This window comes from Osmerus mordax, chromosome 10, assembly GCF_038355195.1.
Source record: "Osmerus mordax isolate fOsmMor3 chromosome 10, fOsmMor3.pri, whole genome shotgun sequence".
NCBI classification, from domain to species: domain Eukaryota; kingdom Metazoa; phylum Chordata; class Actinopteri; order Osmeriformes; family Osmeridae; genus Osmerus; species Osmerus mordax.
In genome coordinates, this window is record NC_090059.1 from 3,056,654 (window position 1) to 3,075,309 (window position 18,656).

Consider the following 18,656-nt stretch of genomic DNA (forward strand, 5'->3'; position numbering starts at 1 on the left):
AGGCCCCCGAATGATTTTATAAATATCCAAATGGCCCTTGGCAGAAAAAAGGTTCCCCACTCCTGCTCTAGGGGTAAATCCTCCAATAGATTCCATAACACCTGGAGTACTTTTCTACAATTTGCAGATAATCTATCCTTCTCTTGATCCTCAATTGCACACATGACGGCTAGACTGGTGGGGCACTGTGTGCAGCACAATTGCATTACTTATGAACAGTCATTCATTAATGAAACTTATCCTATACAGGGTGTCTTTAAGAATATTCCATTTTGTCTCAAAGGTGACATTTTTTTTATTTAAGTTTCCTCTTTGATGTTGTGTATGTGCGTGTATTATGTGTACCCTTGGTGGGTGGGATCAGGGTGAATGTTTGTATAATTGTACTGTGAAAACTGGAAAATAAAGTTGTAAAAAAAATATATATATATGTTCCCGTGGCTATGAACGGGTCTGTAGTTAAGTCCTGTTGGCCTTGGCTTTTTGGGCACTGGGATGATGGTGGAGGACTTGAGACAGGCTGGCACATGGCATGTCTCCAAGGAGTTGTTAAAGATGTTGGTGAACACTGGACTGCTGGTCGACCCAGTGCTTCCGGGTGGCTGGAGAGACAGAATCTTTTAGGTAAACATTTGGGTTGTCATTTTCAGCATATAGCCTATATGACTCAGACGTAATGTTTATATTACATAAAGCAAAAATACAAATGCTACCGAAGATGGTGTATGCATACGCGATTTTACTGTGGGTGCAGGGGGTGCATTTGCACCTCCTACCGTTGGGATGAAAAAATTCAAATTAATTAACATAAATTTTCTAATTAATGTAAAAAGAACATTAAATGATTTTAGAACATTTTAAAGTGAGGTCAGAGTTGTATGTTCTATCATGGTTACATTTTAAGATCTACTATACATTTTAAGCATGTTTTTTCTAAGCAATTTTTTTTTCAATTGGCCTACCCTTTGCACCCCGAGTTTTAGAACCTAGGTTCGCCTATGGGCACATCACAGCACGTGGAGCATCCGAGCACGCAGTTACCAGTGTGCTGCACTGTGCTGCTGAGCACTGTGCCCAGCCTCTCCGGATAGGAATCGATTAATTTGAGTAGTCTTGACCACACAGTTATTTTGTCTCTGTCACGCAGTTTTACTCTCAAAAATACTTTTTATTTTACTTTATTTACATTTGCAGGTGAGAGAGGCGTCGCCGTGTTTAGTGACTTCTTTTTGGATCGTCCGCTACTTTTGACGAGTTTGTGCAAGTGATGCACTAGTGTGTGGATTTTAAGTCACGGTAATGGCAGATACATGTGACATGTCGGAAGAAAGTCATGAAACTGCCGACTGTTCAGACGAACCTTTTGGCTTTGGTGATGATCTTGAGCTGAATCAGTTTGATGGATTGCCTTTCTCCTCACGCTACTACAAACTGTTGAAAGAAAGGAAGACTCTAGCAGTCTGGAAAGCCAGAATAGAACTTTTGGATACACTGGTGAACAATAAACTAGTGATTGTATCTGGTTCAACAAAGACTGGTAAAAGCACTCAGGTGAGTTTATAATGCTTAAGCATTCCATGGCCTATTAGATTGTTATTGGATTGGATAGACCCTTTGAATGTCTCTTGTAAATTGTTAAAATAATATTTGACCAAGAAAAAACGCAGTTTCAAATGATCTCTTGTAAACTGCCCAGACCTCATTTCCACCAAGTCATTGGCAATAAGTTCTCTCATGAGGTACTCATGAGTACTCAATATAGCCTACTGACAGGGAATTTGATGTTGACATCAGTTATTCACACTGCAGCAATGGGACTCAAGACTGTAAAACCAAGTCCTTTGTATGCCTAGCTTTGCCTAGTTTTAGAGACACTCAGGCTGTGCTCACATTCGATATCATTAGGCTAGTTGAATGAATTGCCTCTGACTAAATTGCCGTGCACCTTTTTAAGCTCTGGACAGTAGTCATTTCAGTCTGAATGAATAGCCTCCCTTCATTTGATGTAATCACAGGACATTCCATTTGAAATATGCTCAGTTTCAGACTTCATAACCAGTTATACTTGGCTTACACTGTCTAAATCAAAAACAGATGGATTGAATCTTATATCGTCAAGCTCCAATCTATTTCATTTAATTTCCCACTAGAAAGGTTGAATTTATTACAAAATAGATCAAAAACGCACACAGCCAGTGTCAGCTCCATTGAAAAAGAATGTGTCGCAGTGACAGTAGCCTGCCCGCAGACTAGAGGGGAGCGGAGCCTTGAATGATCCTCCCCGCTCAGCAGATGCTGTTGTTGCACGCTATGATGGGGCCAGACATGCAGGCAGGCAAGCAAGCAGGGAGACAGAAAGATAGGTGGGTAGGTCGGACAAAGGGTCCAGCTGTTGGCTAAGTCGTGCAGCCTTTACAGGGGACCTCCCACTGCTGAGCTGTGATCACTGGAAGAGGCACGTGCTGCCAAAGCAATTTAGCATTATGGATGCTAATACCACAGGACGTCTCTTGTCAACACTGTCGCTTGTTGTTCATTCTTTTGTTTGTTTACACTTGTACAATTAAAATCTCAAAGCTTTTGCTTTTATGGATTCCCATAGCATTGGCAGCCCACAATGTGTTTCAACTCCGGATTATTTTGAACCATGCTTTTAATTACTTAAAATAAATGAAATAATTAGTTTGTTTATTTTTGCCTTCACCACAATGCCTCTAGGCCTAACATGTAGCGGGAGGCACTTTGAATGTGCTGTGTTGCAGATCCATGTTTCCATGTGTTGCAGATCCCTCAGTGGTGTGCTGAGTTCTGCCTGTCAGCCCAGTACCGGCATGGCATGGTGGTGTGTACCCAGACCCATCGGCAGCAGGCCGTGGACCTGGCTCTACGTGTAGCGGACGAGATGGACGTCAACATTGGGCACGAAGTGGGCTACACTATCCCCCTGGAGACGTGCTGCTCCTCCGACACCGTGCTCAGGTCTGTCTCGGAGGAATTGGAGCTGACAGCAATGACTAGTGCGTAGAATGCCGATACGCAGATGTTAGTGAAGGTCCAGGACGTTTGATGCTTGATCTAGCAAAACCTCTTCTGGAGTCACATAAACCACCATACTATAAGCCACACTCACCAGACACCACTTGTCACATTTTGATCTAGGGCTTCTTAATCTCAACACTTGAACGTGAACCACACACCACCACTGCCCACATGGACATCTAAAGGACATCTAAAGGGAGCTGTCTCAGCACTAGACCTGCCTATAAAAGGGGCCAGCCAGTGTGTATTCTGGTGTGTCTGTTGTGCCTACTTAAGTTAGTGTGGGTGCATAGGCCCACATGTCACTACTATGCAGTATCTAGAGAGTATAGAGCAGAGCATCGTTATTGATCCTCAGGGAGAAACTGCACTGTTGCAATACAAAATATATGTAATGCAAAATATACAAATTAACAGCATCTTATAAAAACGTTTTATGTTTTATCTCCTACAGATCAAACACTATACATTGACATACTGACTGTCAATAAGGCACCTACCACATCATGTTTCATCTAATTGATCATTTATGTATCCATGGAACTGAAAGAATGGACTGTAAACATGTGTTGCTGTAGGCTAAAACACGCTAATATTAATGCCTGTTCTCATACATTTGTTAGTCTCCAGTCTCCAGACTAAACTGAGTGAAACAGATTTCTGCATAGGCCTCATCCCACGGGATCCATTTTCTACCATTAACTCCGGTCTTATCCCCAATGGTCCAGGTTCTGCACTGACGACATGCTCCTGAGGGAGTTGATGTCCGACCCATTCCTGGAGCGTTACGGCGCCATTGTCATCGACCAGGCCCACGAGAGGACGGTGAGCACTGACATCCTGCTGGGCCTGCTCAAGGACATCCTCCTCCACCGGCCGGAGCTCCGTATGGTGGTCCTCACTGCCCCTTCCATGACGGACAGGCTGCTCGGCCATTACGGCAGCGTTCCCGTCATCGCCCTGGAGAGCGCGAGCAAGGCCGAGGTGGTCTACAGTAACAGCAGCCATAAGGACTACTTCTACTCAGCGATCAGGCTGGTGCTGGAGATCCACCGCACCAAGGAGGAGGGGGATGTTGCCGTCTTCTTGGCCTCGGCTCAGGTAAGGTGTGCTTATTTATACATGTCCTCATGGCAGTTGTAGTTTAGATCAACATTAGTGCCCACAGAGGACGTTAGCAGCTCAAAGAATTTGAGAGTGAGTGAGATAGAAAGCAAGAGAAATAATTACAGAAAGAATAATTGGGAACTGATAATTGTATGCCAAACTTTTTATTGTATTATTTCAGTTTCAGTGGAGTTTCAAATTCATTTCAGAATTCCAATTTCAAATGTAGTCCCTCAAATCAGGCACTCATCCAGGAACTCCAGATTTGGTCAAATAAAAAAGAGCTCCAATTCAGGAGGGAGGGAGAAAAGGGTAAGACATTCAGGAAATGGTCCAGCCCAGAATCAAACCCCATGCCCCTGCGTTAAGGCCTCACTCTTTGTGGTACACACACTTACCCAGTTAGCCACTGGGGCACCCCAACATGTTAATTCATTAGTGACAGTCTCACAATAACATCTAGTATTGTGTCTAGTACAGTGCAGCAAAAACAACAATATATCTTAAGTGCAAGATCAGCTCCTGTGCAGACTCCTGCCAGAAATACCAGAGGGTAGCTACACACTATAGTGACAATGGTTTATCATCGGACCCACACAATGCTGTATTTCAGCATGTGCAGGTCCGAAAAAAGAAAGAATCTGTGCACTTCCATTCTACCTTGTATTGACTGGAGTTCCTCTGAGGAGAAACTGTATGTTAAAACTGAAATTTCTAATCGAATTTGGATCTCCACCGAAATTTTTATAATTCAAGTTGAAAGCAGTACGAGTTTAATTCAATTTAAAACCATTACACCATTATTTCAGAAACAAATACAATTTCAAATGTTACATACAACAGTATGTCATTTTCAGTTTTTACCATTTAAAATTCTAAACGATTAAATCCGATTCAGTTTGTGCTGGCACTAAAATAACTTCATTGCTCGCACGGTTTCGATGACAATGGCCGTGTGTGTTTAAAAAAAGACTTGTCTGTCTCCCCAATGCGTGACAATGAGCCATCAGCTCTCAGGCCTGTCAATAGAGCTGCCAACTCAGACCTTTTCATTTACTGGATTTGTGACTAAATATTTACGTGTAGGAAGACATTTAATAAATCAGCATAGTGATGTGTGTCTATGTGCCTTTTGGAGCAAAAAAAGGTTATGCATTTAATTTTACAGATTTAAAAACAGTTTCTTGTGTAGCCAGAATATATGTACTTGGATATGGTGGGTTGTTGTAATTCATACACCGGTTACCCAATTTGGATGTAACTACCCTCAGATTAAAGATGACAGTCTACACTTAATGTATATCTTGATTGTTTCCTTTCAAATCCATTGTGGTGGCATACATAACGAAAATGATGACAATTGTGTTAATGTCCAAATATTTATGGACCTACCTGTAACTGCATGTTTACCCTCCATATAGGAAGTTGACTGTGCCTGTAGTATCCTCCAGAAAGAGGGCACCAGGCTGGGGACTGACCTTGGCCAGTTGGTGCCAGTTAACCTGAGCATGGGGCTGGGCCAGGTACAGTGGCAAGGTGGGGTTCCCTTTATCCTGGCCGGGGAGCAGAGCAAGACCAGACGGGTATTTCTCTCAACACATCGGGGTGAGGACACGTTCTGGGCTGTGGACTCGGTCAACTTTGTCATTGACACGGGAGTGGAGAAACGATTTGTACGTATGATGCCGGCCAGACATTCACTTTAATTTACTGACAGTTGTATGGTTATTTAACTTGTGGTTACAATGCTGGTGCCAGGTATACAATCCTAGGATACGGGCTAACTCTGAAGTTCTACAACCCATCAGTGTGTGCCAGGCAGACATCTGCAAACAGCTTACTCAAGCAGCAGGTCAGTAAACTCCTGTTGTCAGTGGACTTGAATTAGGGTGCTAAAGTTGATTTGCTTGGTCAATTCAGTCTAATGACATTCCACTCAACATAAGCTCTTCCAAAAATGGCATTCCTCTTCAAGCCCAGTCTTTTCCATGGCCTGTATTCTGCCCACCATTTCCAGGGAAGTGTTTCTGCCTGTACTCGGAGGAGAGCCCGCTTCCCGCCGAGATGTCCCCCCAGATCCTGGAGACCAACATCACCTCCACCGTCCTCTTCCTCAAGAGGATGGAGATAGCAGGCCTGGCACGCTGCCACTTCCTCACCAGACCAGGTTGGCCAATCCTGTTCCATGTTAACTGAACTGTGGGTGGGGGGTGTAGGGTGTGTGTGTGCATCGATTTCTGATCCCCAAACCATCTACTACTGCCCCTGCGACAAGGGATATTAAACTCATACTCCAGAGCAGGCAGAGCGTGCTGGTCCTAGTGGAAGCACTTCCCTGTCTCTCGGTACCAACATTACCGCTGCTGTGTGACAGCAATGACGGCAATCCAATGCAGCCTGTTCTGCAAACGTACCCCATGCGTATTTTCAGCCAAGGTCCTATAGGCATCGCTCTCAAACTTGGTTAGAGAACTCAGCCAAGCTACATGCATGTTTCTGCTTCCCCTGTCGACAATTTGGAGCCAGAAATGATATCAGAAATGATAAAGACATCACCTTCATAGACAAGGTTTTTACCAATTGGAAAACGGCGGCGGTTTATTTTACATAGAGCTCAAAAAACTATTTTGTGCTCAAATGAATGCCCAAAAATTTGGCGCGCTCGCACTGTGGAGGATCCTATCCAGCATCACATCAAACCCAGGATATGTCATGGGTTTGGGCTAAGCCCCGAATGTGCATAACGTCTGGCTCCGTGCCTGATTAACACTCGGATCGTTAAGCAGACTCAAAAATGATAACATAATGGTTATATAAAAAATTATACGACCCACTTCCGTAATCATGATGCCCCCCCAGAAATGTTCACTGCCCCCCCTGTCAAAGCAGGCTGCATCCGGCCCTGCTGAGCAAGGGCAGCAATCGCTATCGAATCAACAGACATGTGAGGGAGTCAGGTGGCTGAGCGGTGAGGGAGTCGGGCTAGTAATCCGAAGGTTGCCAGTTCGATTCCCGGTCATGCCAACTGACGTTGTGTCCTTGGGCAAGGCACTTCACCCTACTTGCCTCGGGGGAATGTCCCTGTACTTACTGTAAGTCGCTCTGGATAAGAGCGTCTGCTAAATGACTAAATGTAAATGTAAATGTGCAATTTAGCTAGCAAGGGAAGAATACAAACAACGAAAATCACCAGTTAACTTGATTTAAATTTGCAATAACTATAGACGTATACAATAACAGGCGATTCGTTCATTTTCTCGTGGCCGAGAAAAAAAAAAAAAAGTTTAAATAACTAAACCTATAATTATCACTTGTAAACGAATATCATTCACGTCTTACTAAGACTAGTCACGCGAAAGTGAACGAGGTAAACAAATCCTTTCTGTTTCCTCTTCTGAGCCTATGCAGGTCACGTGAAAAATGATCCAAAGATCCGTATCCGAAGACCCTGTCAAAATGAACGAATCGTTTCTGTTTCCTCTAGTTACCAGTACTAAGCCTATGCAGGTCACGTGAAAAATTATCCAAAGACTCATACCCGGCAGATGAACGAATCATTGATCCGAAGACCCGGTTGTCAGAAGAACGAAACATTGATCCGAAGACACGGTTGGGAGGAACGATTCGTTCATCTGCCGGGTACGAGTCTTTGGAACGTTTTTCACGTGACCTGCATAGGCTCAGTACTGGTAGCTAGCAAAAACAGAAACGATTCGTTAATTTTGACTGGGTCTTCGGATACGGATCTTTGGATCGTTTTTCACGTGACCTGCATAGGCTCAGTACTGGTAGCGAGCAAAAACAGAAACGATTCGTTCATTTTGACTGGGTCTTCGGATACGGATCTTTAGATAATTTTTCACGTGACCTGCATAGCTCAGAAGAGGAAACAGAAAGGATTTGTTTACCTCGTTCACTTTCGCGTGACTAGGTTTAGTAAGACGTGAATGATATTCGTTCACAAGTAATAATTACAGGTTTTATTATTTTCACTTTTTTTGTACTTTACTTATAGTTCAGTGCAGCGTAATTGTTTTCTGTGATAATTAAATGCTAGTGTGATAATAAATGGCCATTTCAAATCATACAAACTGTCATGATACATTATTTTAATGCAGGAATTTCTTTTAAAATAGTATCTGCTGGTTTACATGCACTAACATGAGAATATGATACGTGTTTGCAGTGGATGTATTTAGGCCAGGGAATTGGCTATAAAATGTTGAGCAACCCCGCCCCCCCCCCCCCCCCCCCCCCCCCCAGTTGAAATGAACGAATGACTCGAAAAAAGATTCGTTCATTTTGCTGAACGAGATTCAAAGAACCGAATCAGTAAAATGATCCGAACTTCCCATCACTACTGATTTCTGATACCGTGGCGGCAGAAATTTAGCCATAGAGGAAACACTGCACTATATATAATCATTTCAGGTTAAGAATACCAATGGAGGCTGCGTTTGAAATCGTAAATCAAACTTTTGTCAGCATTTTGAGTGGAAATTTCATTTGCATTTGTACAGGTGTATTCGTGCACGTTGGGCTGGCGCTCGCAGAGGAACGTCAGTTTAGTGGCCACTCTGTCCATTCGCGCACCTCACAGTTGCATATTGATCAGACAAGAAGACACGCTTATCAACTCGATTACTATTGATCAAAACAGAACGAGGGTTCGGCTGTAGCCTACTTGAAACATAATATTGAGAACATATATTCGCTGACATGCATTGCACGCGTGATGAACACAGCTTTTGTCTTTTCTTCATCGCAGACTTTTTTTTTCCTTTGGCGCTCGGGATTTGTCATTGGCGCTCCGGAAAACGGCTTTGGCGCACGCCAAAATTTTCTCTATGCAGGAAAAACCCTGATATGTGGTTTGGGGTGTGTGTATGTGTGTGTGCCATGGGGAGGGGGGTGTACTGGTCCAATGGAGAGCGTGGTATACAGCTGGGTTCTCGGTTCTGCTGTTTGGACCTGGTCAGGCGTGGATGACCGGGGCTGACAGATCTCTGCCACCAGCCTTTGTCCAGGTCGTCCTCATGTCCCCTTGGCCGCTTGGGAACAGCTAGGGGACAGACTAAAAGGGGCCAGGTCATTAGTGGTTGCACAATGTCTCTCGTTAGGCCAGAGCAGGAAGTGGCGTGTCCAAATGCCCTGAAACACATCCATTCTGCATTCCTGTCAAAGATATTACTGGGACCATGTAGTTTTGTGTTATCATGTATGTATTATAATTATGTATAATTTCACTTGTATCACAAGTTAAGATCAGAGGTCTAATGCTCACATAGACCCATTTACCATATGGTTTGCAGATCAAATTTTCTAAACATCTTTAGCTCACCCGTTATTCTCTGCTATCCTCTGTCTAGATCCAGAAGGTTTGATGCAGGCTTTGGAGGAGCTGGACTACCTGGCGGCCTTAGACAACGATGGGAACTTGTCCGAGATCGGAATCATCATCTCTGAGTTCCCGCTGGACGCCCAAATGGCCAGGGCTTTGCTGGCCTCCTGCGAGTTTGACTGTGTTAGCGAGGTAGCTACTATTGCAGCTATGCTATCTGGTATGTGTGTAAAATTAATTTTAAAATCTATTAGGATTCATTGCATTTACCAGATGGTGTCATTTTGGGCTTTGACCTTTGTTGCTTACATTCTTAAAATGTCTGTGTCTAGTGTTTTCCTGCTGAATTTGATTTTGTTGCTTTGTAGACACAATGCCAACCATACTCATTCTGTTACAGCACCAAGCTGCTTTCTGGAGCCACCTGTCGGTATGAGCCACAAGGCAGTGCAATGCCACAGGAAGTTTCAGCACCCTGAGGGGGACCACTTTACCCTTATAAACATCTACAATGCCTTCAAACAGAGCCAGAGAGAGCCATGTAAACTCAATGGTTGAGCCTTTATTTTGTTTATTTTCTGTATCAGTAGAAAATCCCACCCTCCCACAAATCTTCATATACAGTGAGGCTTCTCTGATTGCGTTCCACCCCCCTCCCTCCCAGACTTTGGTGTTGGGAGGTGGTGCAAGGACTACTTCCTGAACCACGCTGCCCTGCAGACTGCTGATGCCACCAGGTCCGAGCTGACAGACATCCTGCGGAGGATCGAATTGCCCATCTCAGAGCCCTGCTTCGGCACCAAAACCAACACATGCAACATCAAGAGAGCTCTGCTGGCAGGTTTTTTCATGCAGGTATGTTAATAAGTAGTAGGAATCAATACACTACTTGTTCAATTTATATTCAGCTATGATTTTCTACTGACTTTCCTACCTCAACTGTCACCTTCTATTTAGATTGCAAGGGATGTGGATGGGTCTGGGAATTACTTTATGCTCACTCACAAGCATATGGCCCAAGTGCACCCCTTCTCCAGCTATGGGGCCACAGCACAAAAGCTGGGCTTTCCAGAGTGGGTGCTGTTCCATGAGTACACCCTGTCTGAGAATAACTGCATCAGAACTGTCTCAGAAATTTTCCCTGAAGTGTAAGTGTGTGTAATACATGTCTGGGTAAACCTCTTTGTCATTCCAGTTCTTCCCTGTGCCAGCAATAACTGGGATTAGAGAGGAGCTCATACAGTTTGGCTTCATTCCGTGAAAACAAGACTAACATGTTTTTATCATGCATGTTTTGGATGCCTTGCATGTATTGGATTTTGGTTAATCCTGTAAATCTGCAGATTATAGATTTTTTCAGCAGGGGTTTACAAATGTGGATTTGTATGTCTTTCATGGTTCAGACTTAAACCAACTGCATTCTTTTCTATTAGATTTATTCAGATGGCACCACAGTACTTTTTCTACAATCTGCCCCCTAGTGAGAGCAAAGACATGTTGCAGCCCATGTTGGACAGTGCTGGATCAAGAAATATTAAAAACAAGACACAGAAGGACCTAACAATTACTGGCACTGAAGTACATAAAGACTATTCCGTCACTCAGTCAAATGACAGATGCGTCATTCAGTGAGTTTCTTGTGACTGGTACATACATGGTGACAATTGGGGAAGAGAACAAAACAGAACTGCCAAAGGAATTTCCTGCTTGCAGATTATTCATTACAGATTTCGTTTTTTGTCAAGTTGTCATTTAGCTGCAGCACTGCCACGTTACACAGTAGATTATTGAAATATTTTGAGCTACCATAGTCATCAACATGACAGAAATACAAAATGGCATTTAGAAATATTATTTGAAATTGTATTATTTATTATTGAAAACCTTGTATTGTATACAAAATTCTCTGTGCAGAAATTATATGTAAGGAACTGTTTGTACAATACTTGATGCAGATTTTCCTGTAAATACACTTCTGCATTGTAGCATGTTCTTGAAGGGATTTCTTTAATTAACAGGTCAGGAAAATTCTAGGAACTACCAAATGGTGCATCTACCTTAAAGAGACCATTACATAGTGGTGTACATATGATGTATTCAATGCATCAGGTTATTTTACACACACTAGCAGTTTGTAAAATTATTTTGATGCATATAGTCCTCCTTTCTGTATACCTTCCAAAATTATTCAGTTGTAGTATGAGTGAGGGTGTCCATCTTATGTTTAAACAAGAGTTTATTTCACAAAGTGAGGTACTCTTTGAGCTTTTCCATGATTGCAGGCATCCTGTCGGCTGGAATCAGCATCACGGTACGGTAGGGCTTCATGGGGACGTCGTTGAAGGACCACCTCCCAGTGAGGCAAGAGTCAGTCTCCTCCTGGACAGAGTAGTTGAACTTAATGGCGGCTTGCTGTGGAGACAGTCAAAAGGTCAGTGACCATTTGGATGGGTGCACCTAAATACTGCCATGATTGATGTTGCCAAATGGCTCATGTTTTTTAGGTTTCATGCATTGCCTTCCACTGCAGAAAATTCCTTAAAAGCCCTATTGTACCTCATAGAAGAACTCCTCCTCTGCATTGGCAAACATCAGTTCCTCTTTTGGGGCTTGGCCTCTGGCTGGGATGGTTTTGTTTGCCTCCTTGCAGGTCTTGCTGATCATCAGACAGAAGTGACACCTCCCACTGGGCTTATTGGTCCTCTGGGCCTCTGCCATCTCCTCCCTGGCAGAAAAATAAAAATGCAGATCAGATAATTTTTTTTTGCCATTTAACATGACAATTGTTCTTTGAAATCGGACTGTTAGATATGTTGTGAGCTCACTTTTTTAGGCAAATGGTTAAACAACTGACTTGCATTATTCAGTAGTAATGCTGCAGGCTTACACAGTCGTGAATGTTAGTCCGCTCTGAACAAAATAATCTCTTCCAACAATATGAATATATCTTGGTAAAATTGTAAAGTGTAATAAGTAGGAAGGCAATCAAAGTTAGATGTATTGACTTGTTAAGTCACAGTGAAGTTATTTACATTTAGTCATTTTAGCAGACACTCTTATCCAGAGCGACTTACAGTAAGTACAGGGACATTCCCCCTGAGGCAAGTAGGGTGAATCGCTTTCCCAAGGACACAACGTCATTTGTCTGGCCGGAAATCGAACCGGCAACCTTCTTATTACTAGCCCAACTCCCTAACCGCTCAGCCACCTGACATTGCACATGGCGGACAACACACTAACCAGGCCACAAGCAACAAGACACAATGGAAAATCCCTGAACCTGCTGTAACCTGAGAGCATGCCAGGCCGGGCTGAGAGGGGTAGTGTTCTGAGGTAAGGTGGTGGAGGGGTACTTACTGGAGCTGTTTGTGCAGGGGTAATGCAATCTGTGGGGGGACATTGATGAAGCGTTCGCTCAGCAGCAGACCCACAGGCTTACTGGTGTCGTTGAGCACCTTCTCCAGCTGCTCCGTCATGCTGTGTGGGCAGCTCTTCTCACATTGGGCCAGAACCAGCTCCTTCACATCCTCAACACACTGGACCCCCTGCAAACGCATCAATTAAAGTAAAGAAATAAGTTAATCGCGACTACACTGCCTCAATAAAGTTCACTTTATTTTTGGTCTTGGTATTTGTGTGCCTGTGCTGTACCTTTCTCTCTGTGAGATTAAGCATACTGATGAATCCGAAAACTTCATCAAGATCCCCCTCGTTGTCACTGTCTTCTGGTACCTCTGCTTGCTAGAACAAAATGCAGGGATGTATTGTTCATAAGCTATCCAGTTCAATCTATATCTCCATGTTTAACAGGACAAGCATCGGTGGTCTCGTTCGCCTCACCCTAATGACGCTTCCGACGTGGTTCTGTTGGATAAGGATGTCCGTCATCTCTGACGTGTTAACATGAGCCTTCAGAAACAGCTGCATTGAAAAGAAGAGACTTAAAAGCGGTCCTAATAAAGATCGCAGTGACAATTAAATTCAAAGCTGATCATGTTGGGTAGTGGTGTCAATAAGGATACCGTATCCCGTTTGCCATTACATACCTGTTGCAATAGCTTTTTAACACCATTGAAATCGTTATCTGAGATGGTATGCGCCTCGAAGTCCACGATTACCTCCTGACATACACGAAACAAGACTTGTTCAGATGCGATTAAATGTATATCTACATAAACCAGAAAGATATAGCTTGCTACATAGCTAGCGTTCTGACAGATGGTTTCTTAGCTAGCTAGCTAGCTAGGCCTTGATTGCAGACACACACATGTCAATTTACTTCATTGATCTCCTCGTCTGAGGCTTCACTGTCCTCCTCTCCTGATTCATCGTCGTCTTCCAAGCCCTCGTCCGAGCTGTTATCCTCACATTCCTCTGGATTTTCACCCAATCCTACTGCTCGTCTTTTAGCCGAAGAAGCCATGGAGCTTGCAAACATTCACACCACGTTAAATTTGAAACGGAGGCGGGGCCAGGGTTGAACGGAGCTCCGAAACTGAAAGGATGAAGCTAAGCTACCATCATGGCGCAAATATTGTAAGCTTTCTTCTTCTGTTTAATGGCGGATGGCAACAAGCGTGAAAGTGCATTACCGCCACCTATTTCTTCTTCTCGGCATTTGGTTGGCAAATCTGATCGCAACCAATTTACAGTTTTTCACAAAACACTAAACGACATTCTCTGAATAAAATGTTTAGTGGCCTAAACCCATTTGTCGAATCAGACACTCTTTTGGCAAAACTCTAAACACATTCTCATTCACAAAAAACATTTTGCACTGTGATGCACTGCAAAATGTTAAACACAGGCGACAAACAGTAAACACAACTACAACACAGTTGTCATCTGTAAAACACAATGACTCAAAATTGTTCACACTTGTTTCTAATGGTGGTTTGGGACAAGGCCGTAGCAATGGAGTCAACAAACGGGGGGGGGGGGGACAAAATCTGCTGGGGAGTCTGAGGGTAGCCCGCTGGGGGGGGCCCTTATGATTACGGCCCTGGTTTGGGATAATATCAGCTTTCACCGTGGTGTCCGTACACAAGAATAGTTCAACATCAAACAGCAAGAGTTCTTCTCTGCATGGCGGTGAAGGTCTCAAATCAAATTTACTGTATTTGTATATCCCTTTTTCCAAGTTTACATGTCACAGAGGGCTTCACATACGCCCATAGAACTGCCCCTCAGCCAACTTCAACCCTCAAGGAAGACAAGGAAAAACTCCCAGAAAAACTCAATAGAGGAGAAAAAAATGAAGAAACCTTGGGAGGAGCAATTCAGTGAGGGTTCCCCTCCTCCAGAGATGGTTGGTGAAAGAAAGGCGCAGAACACAGGCTAAACATAGTCATACATCAGGAAAGTGTCAATTGGTATTGAATCACAGGTCTATGACCGAAACCCAAACACCAGGGTAGACGCGTTGTTAGACATAAAACTCTACTGGGGCACAGGCCCCATTCATATCCCTTTTTTTCTTTCAAGCTTGCTGCGTACAATGCACTACTAGGCTATAGAAACTCCCCTTGCTTAACCCACTATACAACAGTTCAGGGACGCAAGTTTGATATCAGCTTTGGCAGGGACATCAATAGTTAATGCGAGCGCGCACATTTTTTTCACATTCATGTGAACACAAATACAGTTTTTTTGAGCTTCATCGTGAAGCTCAAAAAATTTAATATTGTTTTTATGTTTTAGTCAAAATAAGATGATTGGTAGGCCTATCATTTAGAAACTATCTTTAGTTTTGTAATGTTTTCTTAGCCTACCTCAATTCTGACTTGTGTGCCGAGTCCGACACCTGGACTTCTGTGTGCGTGCTGCAGCGGCTGTGACAGGTTGTCACCTGTGATCTTTTTGAAATGTCCAAATTACTGTTGCAACAGTATATCTGCTGAGGTTGGGCTGAACTCTTTGTCCAGCCTCTCTCAATGTTGCCCCATGGTTCAAAACATATTCAACCAATGTTGTTCGAATTTCATTAGATACTGTAAATTTGGCCCTATTCTTCCACGGCTTCCAGGTCTACCTCTCCCTACCACTCTTCCTCCACGGGCTCCCCCTCTCATCCTCACTCTCCCTCTTTCTGCAACATTGCCTTCCATATTTGATGAGGACAGGTACACTGACCTGTTGCCTTTTTATAGTGCTTACACCTGATTGGTATGTTTACAATTAAGCACTTTAGTGCTTGTACACCTGATGCCCGTGTTTGATCCATTCAGTCACAGATGTAGCATTTTACAAGGCAGTGTCTTGAAAAGGCAATTAAGTGACATAATCTTATATTTCTGTGTCTAATGCAGAAAAGTGTGTTTAGTGATTTGCAAAACACTCTGTGTAGTATTTTGCAAATAGTGTGAGGCTGAGAATGTGCTTATAGTTGTGAAGATCTGGGCTGCTGTTTTGCTCCTTGAGTGTCAGATTTCACTAACTGTGTGTTATTTCAAAATGTTATGTCCAAACAATCGGAAAAAAATGTAACTCTTGAATTTTCCTCAAACCACACCCCCAAAAACCTAGTTTCAATTGTTCCATACCCTTTGCCCAAAACCTCTGTGTCTAGTGAACATTACTGCCTAGTTTTTTATATTTTTATTGATAACTTGAATCCCCATGAACATGACAACTTTTTAACCATAACTGCCTCTTTTATTTTTCCTATTATAAGATTAACATCTTTTCCACAAGACTCCATTATCAGCAGTGCATGTGAGCCGCAATTTATCTTAAAGTTTTTCACAATTGCTAAAACACATTTCTTGTGACAGTCATCCATTTTCTCAAAACTTTAAACACAAAACCAAATCTTCAATTTGGTTTTCTCTTTCTTTAAATTTCCAAAACCTATGACTCTTCTGGCAAAATCAAACACTCTCCCCTAAACCAATTAACCTGGCTCCAAATCAAACAATGCTTTCAGATCATAAACACAGTAAATCAATATATAAACACTATGGAGCAATCATTAGACACAACACAAAATTAGAACACAGCATCCAGGGCATGTAGTTACATCTAAAGAAACATTTGTTTATGTATACACAGTAAATGCATTTAGCAAAAAGAAAATATTACAGTAACCATTACAACTTGTAGTACTGTCAACCAAGAACAAAGAAAGAATGGGGTAAAAACCCTCTGGTGTGCTGGATCCAGTCTTGAAAACACTATACACCTATGTCACCACAGGCTAATTACATTGCGAATTACATAGGAGATTTACCCTGGTACAGTATATGAGTTGCGGTCATAGACCTTCCACCACCACGCAGAGAAAAACTCTTCAATTGGGTTGAGAAAAGGGTTGTATGGTGGAAGGCAAACATATACAGTAAAAGTTGCTGGTTGATGTTGAACTATTCTCGTACACGGACACCATGGTGAAAGCTGACATTGTCCCAAACCACCATTAGAAACAAGTGTGAACAATTTTGAGTCACTGTGTTTTACAAATAACAACTGTGTTGTAGTTGTGTTTACTGTTTGCCGCCTGTGTTTACAATTTTTTGCCGCCTGTGTTTACCATTTTTCAGTTTAAGTGCATCACAGTACAAAATGTTTTTAGTGAGTGAGAATGTGTTTGGAGTTTTGCCAAAAGAGTGTCTGATTCGACAAATGGGTTTTAGGCCACTGAACATTTGATTCAGAGAATGGGGTTCAGTGTTTTAGCAATTGTGAAAAACTGTATTTATCAGCAGGCGGAAGCCAGCCTCAACAAGGAATCTAATTTCCGGGGAATTAGTTTCAAAATAAAGGCCACGTTACAAAATGCTCTTAATATGTAAGTAAACAGAAAACTTTATATCCCCAAATAGGGAGTCAGGTGGCTGAGCGGTTAGGGAATCGGGCTAGTAATCAGAAGGTTGCCGGTTTGATTCCCCAGCAGTGAAAAATGACGTTGTGTCCTTGGGCAAGGCACTTCACCCTACTTGCCTCGGGGGGAATGTCCCTGTACTTACTGTAAGTCGCTCTGGATAACAGCGTCTGCTAAATGACTAAATGTAAATGTAAATATTTGGAAAATGCAAATGATAAAATCACACAAACAAATTAATTAAAGACTATTGACAAATTGTTGGCACTGTTCAACGTTCAATAAACCCCAAATAAGTCCACTATTGCAAAAAAATATAAATCTTATTCCAATTATCATAATGTAGTCTATCTAAACCAGCCAAGATAAATTATAGTATAGCCTACCAGGGGGGTGTTCCATCAACGTTGCTAACGCAAGTCGCGCTTACACGAATAAGTCTCACTTGGGTAAACGTTAGGGATGCGTATTGATAAGATTTTAACGATTCCGACTCCTTATCAATTCCTGCTTATCGATTCGATTCCTTATCGATTCTCTTAGCGATTCTCCCCTCTACAGTCAACTTGGTCTGTGCGTCCTGCACCCCCCCACACAAACACTCGTTCTAAACGAATTTCTCAAACTGGCTTTGACTGGCTCTGAAATGAGCTAATACCTACCACCTCTAGGCCTCTTCAGGCCTCTGTTTTCCAAACTAAATCTAGTCGGAGATAGAAACTTTCAGCTTCTATTACTCAACACCAGTAGGACTTACAGGGGTCCTAACAACAGGGGAAATAACTTCAGTGTCACCTTTCAAAAGAGACCATTTACATGCATGTACTCCAAATGGTTCAACAACAGCTTTCAATGTACTTTGGGCATGTTGTTTAGGCGTTTTCAGTCACATTTAACAGGACTATTAAAAGGTTAAACAATTAAAATGCTAAGTTTAATAATGCGAACGTTTGCTGATAACACACGCCGCCCCGATAACGTGAAATGATCAATAAGATCAGTACTAATGGGAGACGAATGCCGGAGCTAAAATGTATGATTCAAACGACGGGACAGAAGATAACTAGATCGACTACACACAATAAAGGCAAATTGCTTCACACAGTAACAAGTGGTTGTGATCACTTTTGAGCAGATTAGCTCTACCTTAGATAGTTAGAGATGAAGCGCGAACGTTAGCTGCGCTGCTGCATGCATCGAACACATGACGTTCCAGTAACTTCATTCCATGCTGTGTGTTCAAATGCTTCTTCATATTTGTAGTATTTCCTCCCTTCCACGAAATAGACTTTTTACACGCGTTACAAGTGGCGTTGTTGTCATTTTGTCGTGTGAAATACAACCAAACTT

General features: G+C 42.7%; 2 protein-coding genes and 1 long non-coding RNA gene across 3 annotated transcripts in view; 1 reads left to right on the forward strand and 2 right to left on the reverse strand.

Annotated features, from left to right (window-relative positions):
- Window positions 1-18,586, reverse strand: part of LOC136950994 (uncharacterized) — a 28,494-nt gene extending 9,908 nt beyond the window's left edge. The window contains exon 1 of the long non-coding RNA XR_010877530.1: window positions 18,453-18,586. This is a non-coding gene — a long non-coding RNA (uncharacterized lncRNA). The remainder of the gene's footprint in view (window positions 1-18,452) is intronic.
- Window positions 1,300-11,119, forward strand: LOC136950638 (putative pre-mRNA-splicing factor ATP-dependent RNA helicase DHX32). Its single transcript, XM_067245080.1, has 11 exons — window positions 1,300-1,551; window positions 2,786-2,979; window positions 3,768-4,140; window positions 5,568-5,819; window positions 5,905-5,998; window positions 6,164-6,313; window positions 9,516-9,707; window positions 9,888-10,028; window positions 10,152-10,342; window positions 10,445-10,635; window positions 10,921-11,119. Exons 1-11 carry the CDS (start codon window positions 1,300-1,302, stop codon window positions 11,117-11,119), a joined length of 2,229 nt encoding a protein of 742 aa, XP_067101181.1.
- On the reverse strand, window positions 10,907-13,996 carry bccip (BRCA2 and CDKN1A interacting protein). Its single transcript, XM_067245311.1, has 7 exons — window positions 13,767-13,996; window positions 13,534-13,608; window positions 13,328-13,408; window positions 13,139-13,228; window positions 12,845-13,032; window positions 12,044-12,212; window positions 10,907-11,899 (listed from the first exon to the last, which is right to left on the reverse strand). The coding sequence occupies exons 1-7, from the start codon at window positions 13,923-13,925 to the stop codon at window positions 11,729-11,731; spliced, it is 933 nt and encodes a 310-aa protein (XP_067101412.1). The 5' UTR covers window positions 13,926-13,996; the 3' UTR covers window positions 10,907-11,728.
- Window positions 18,587-18,656: the final 70 nt, after the last annotated feature.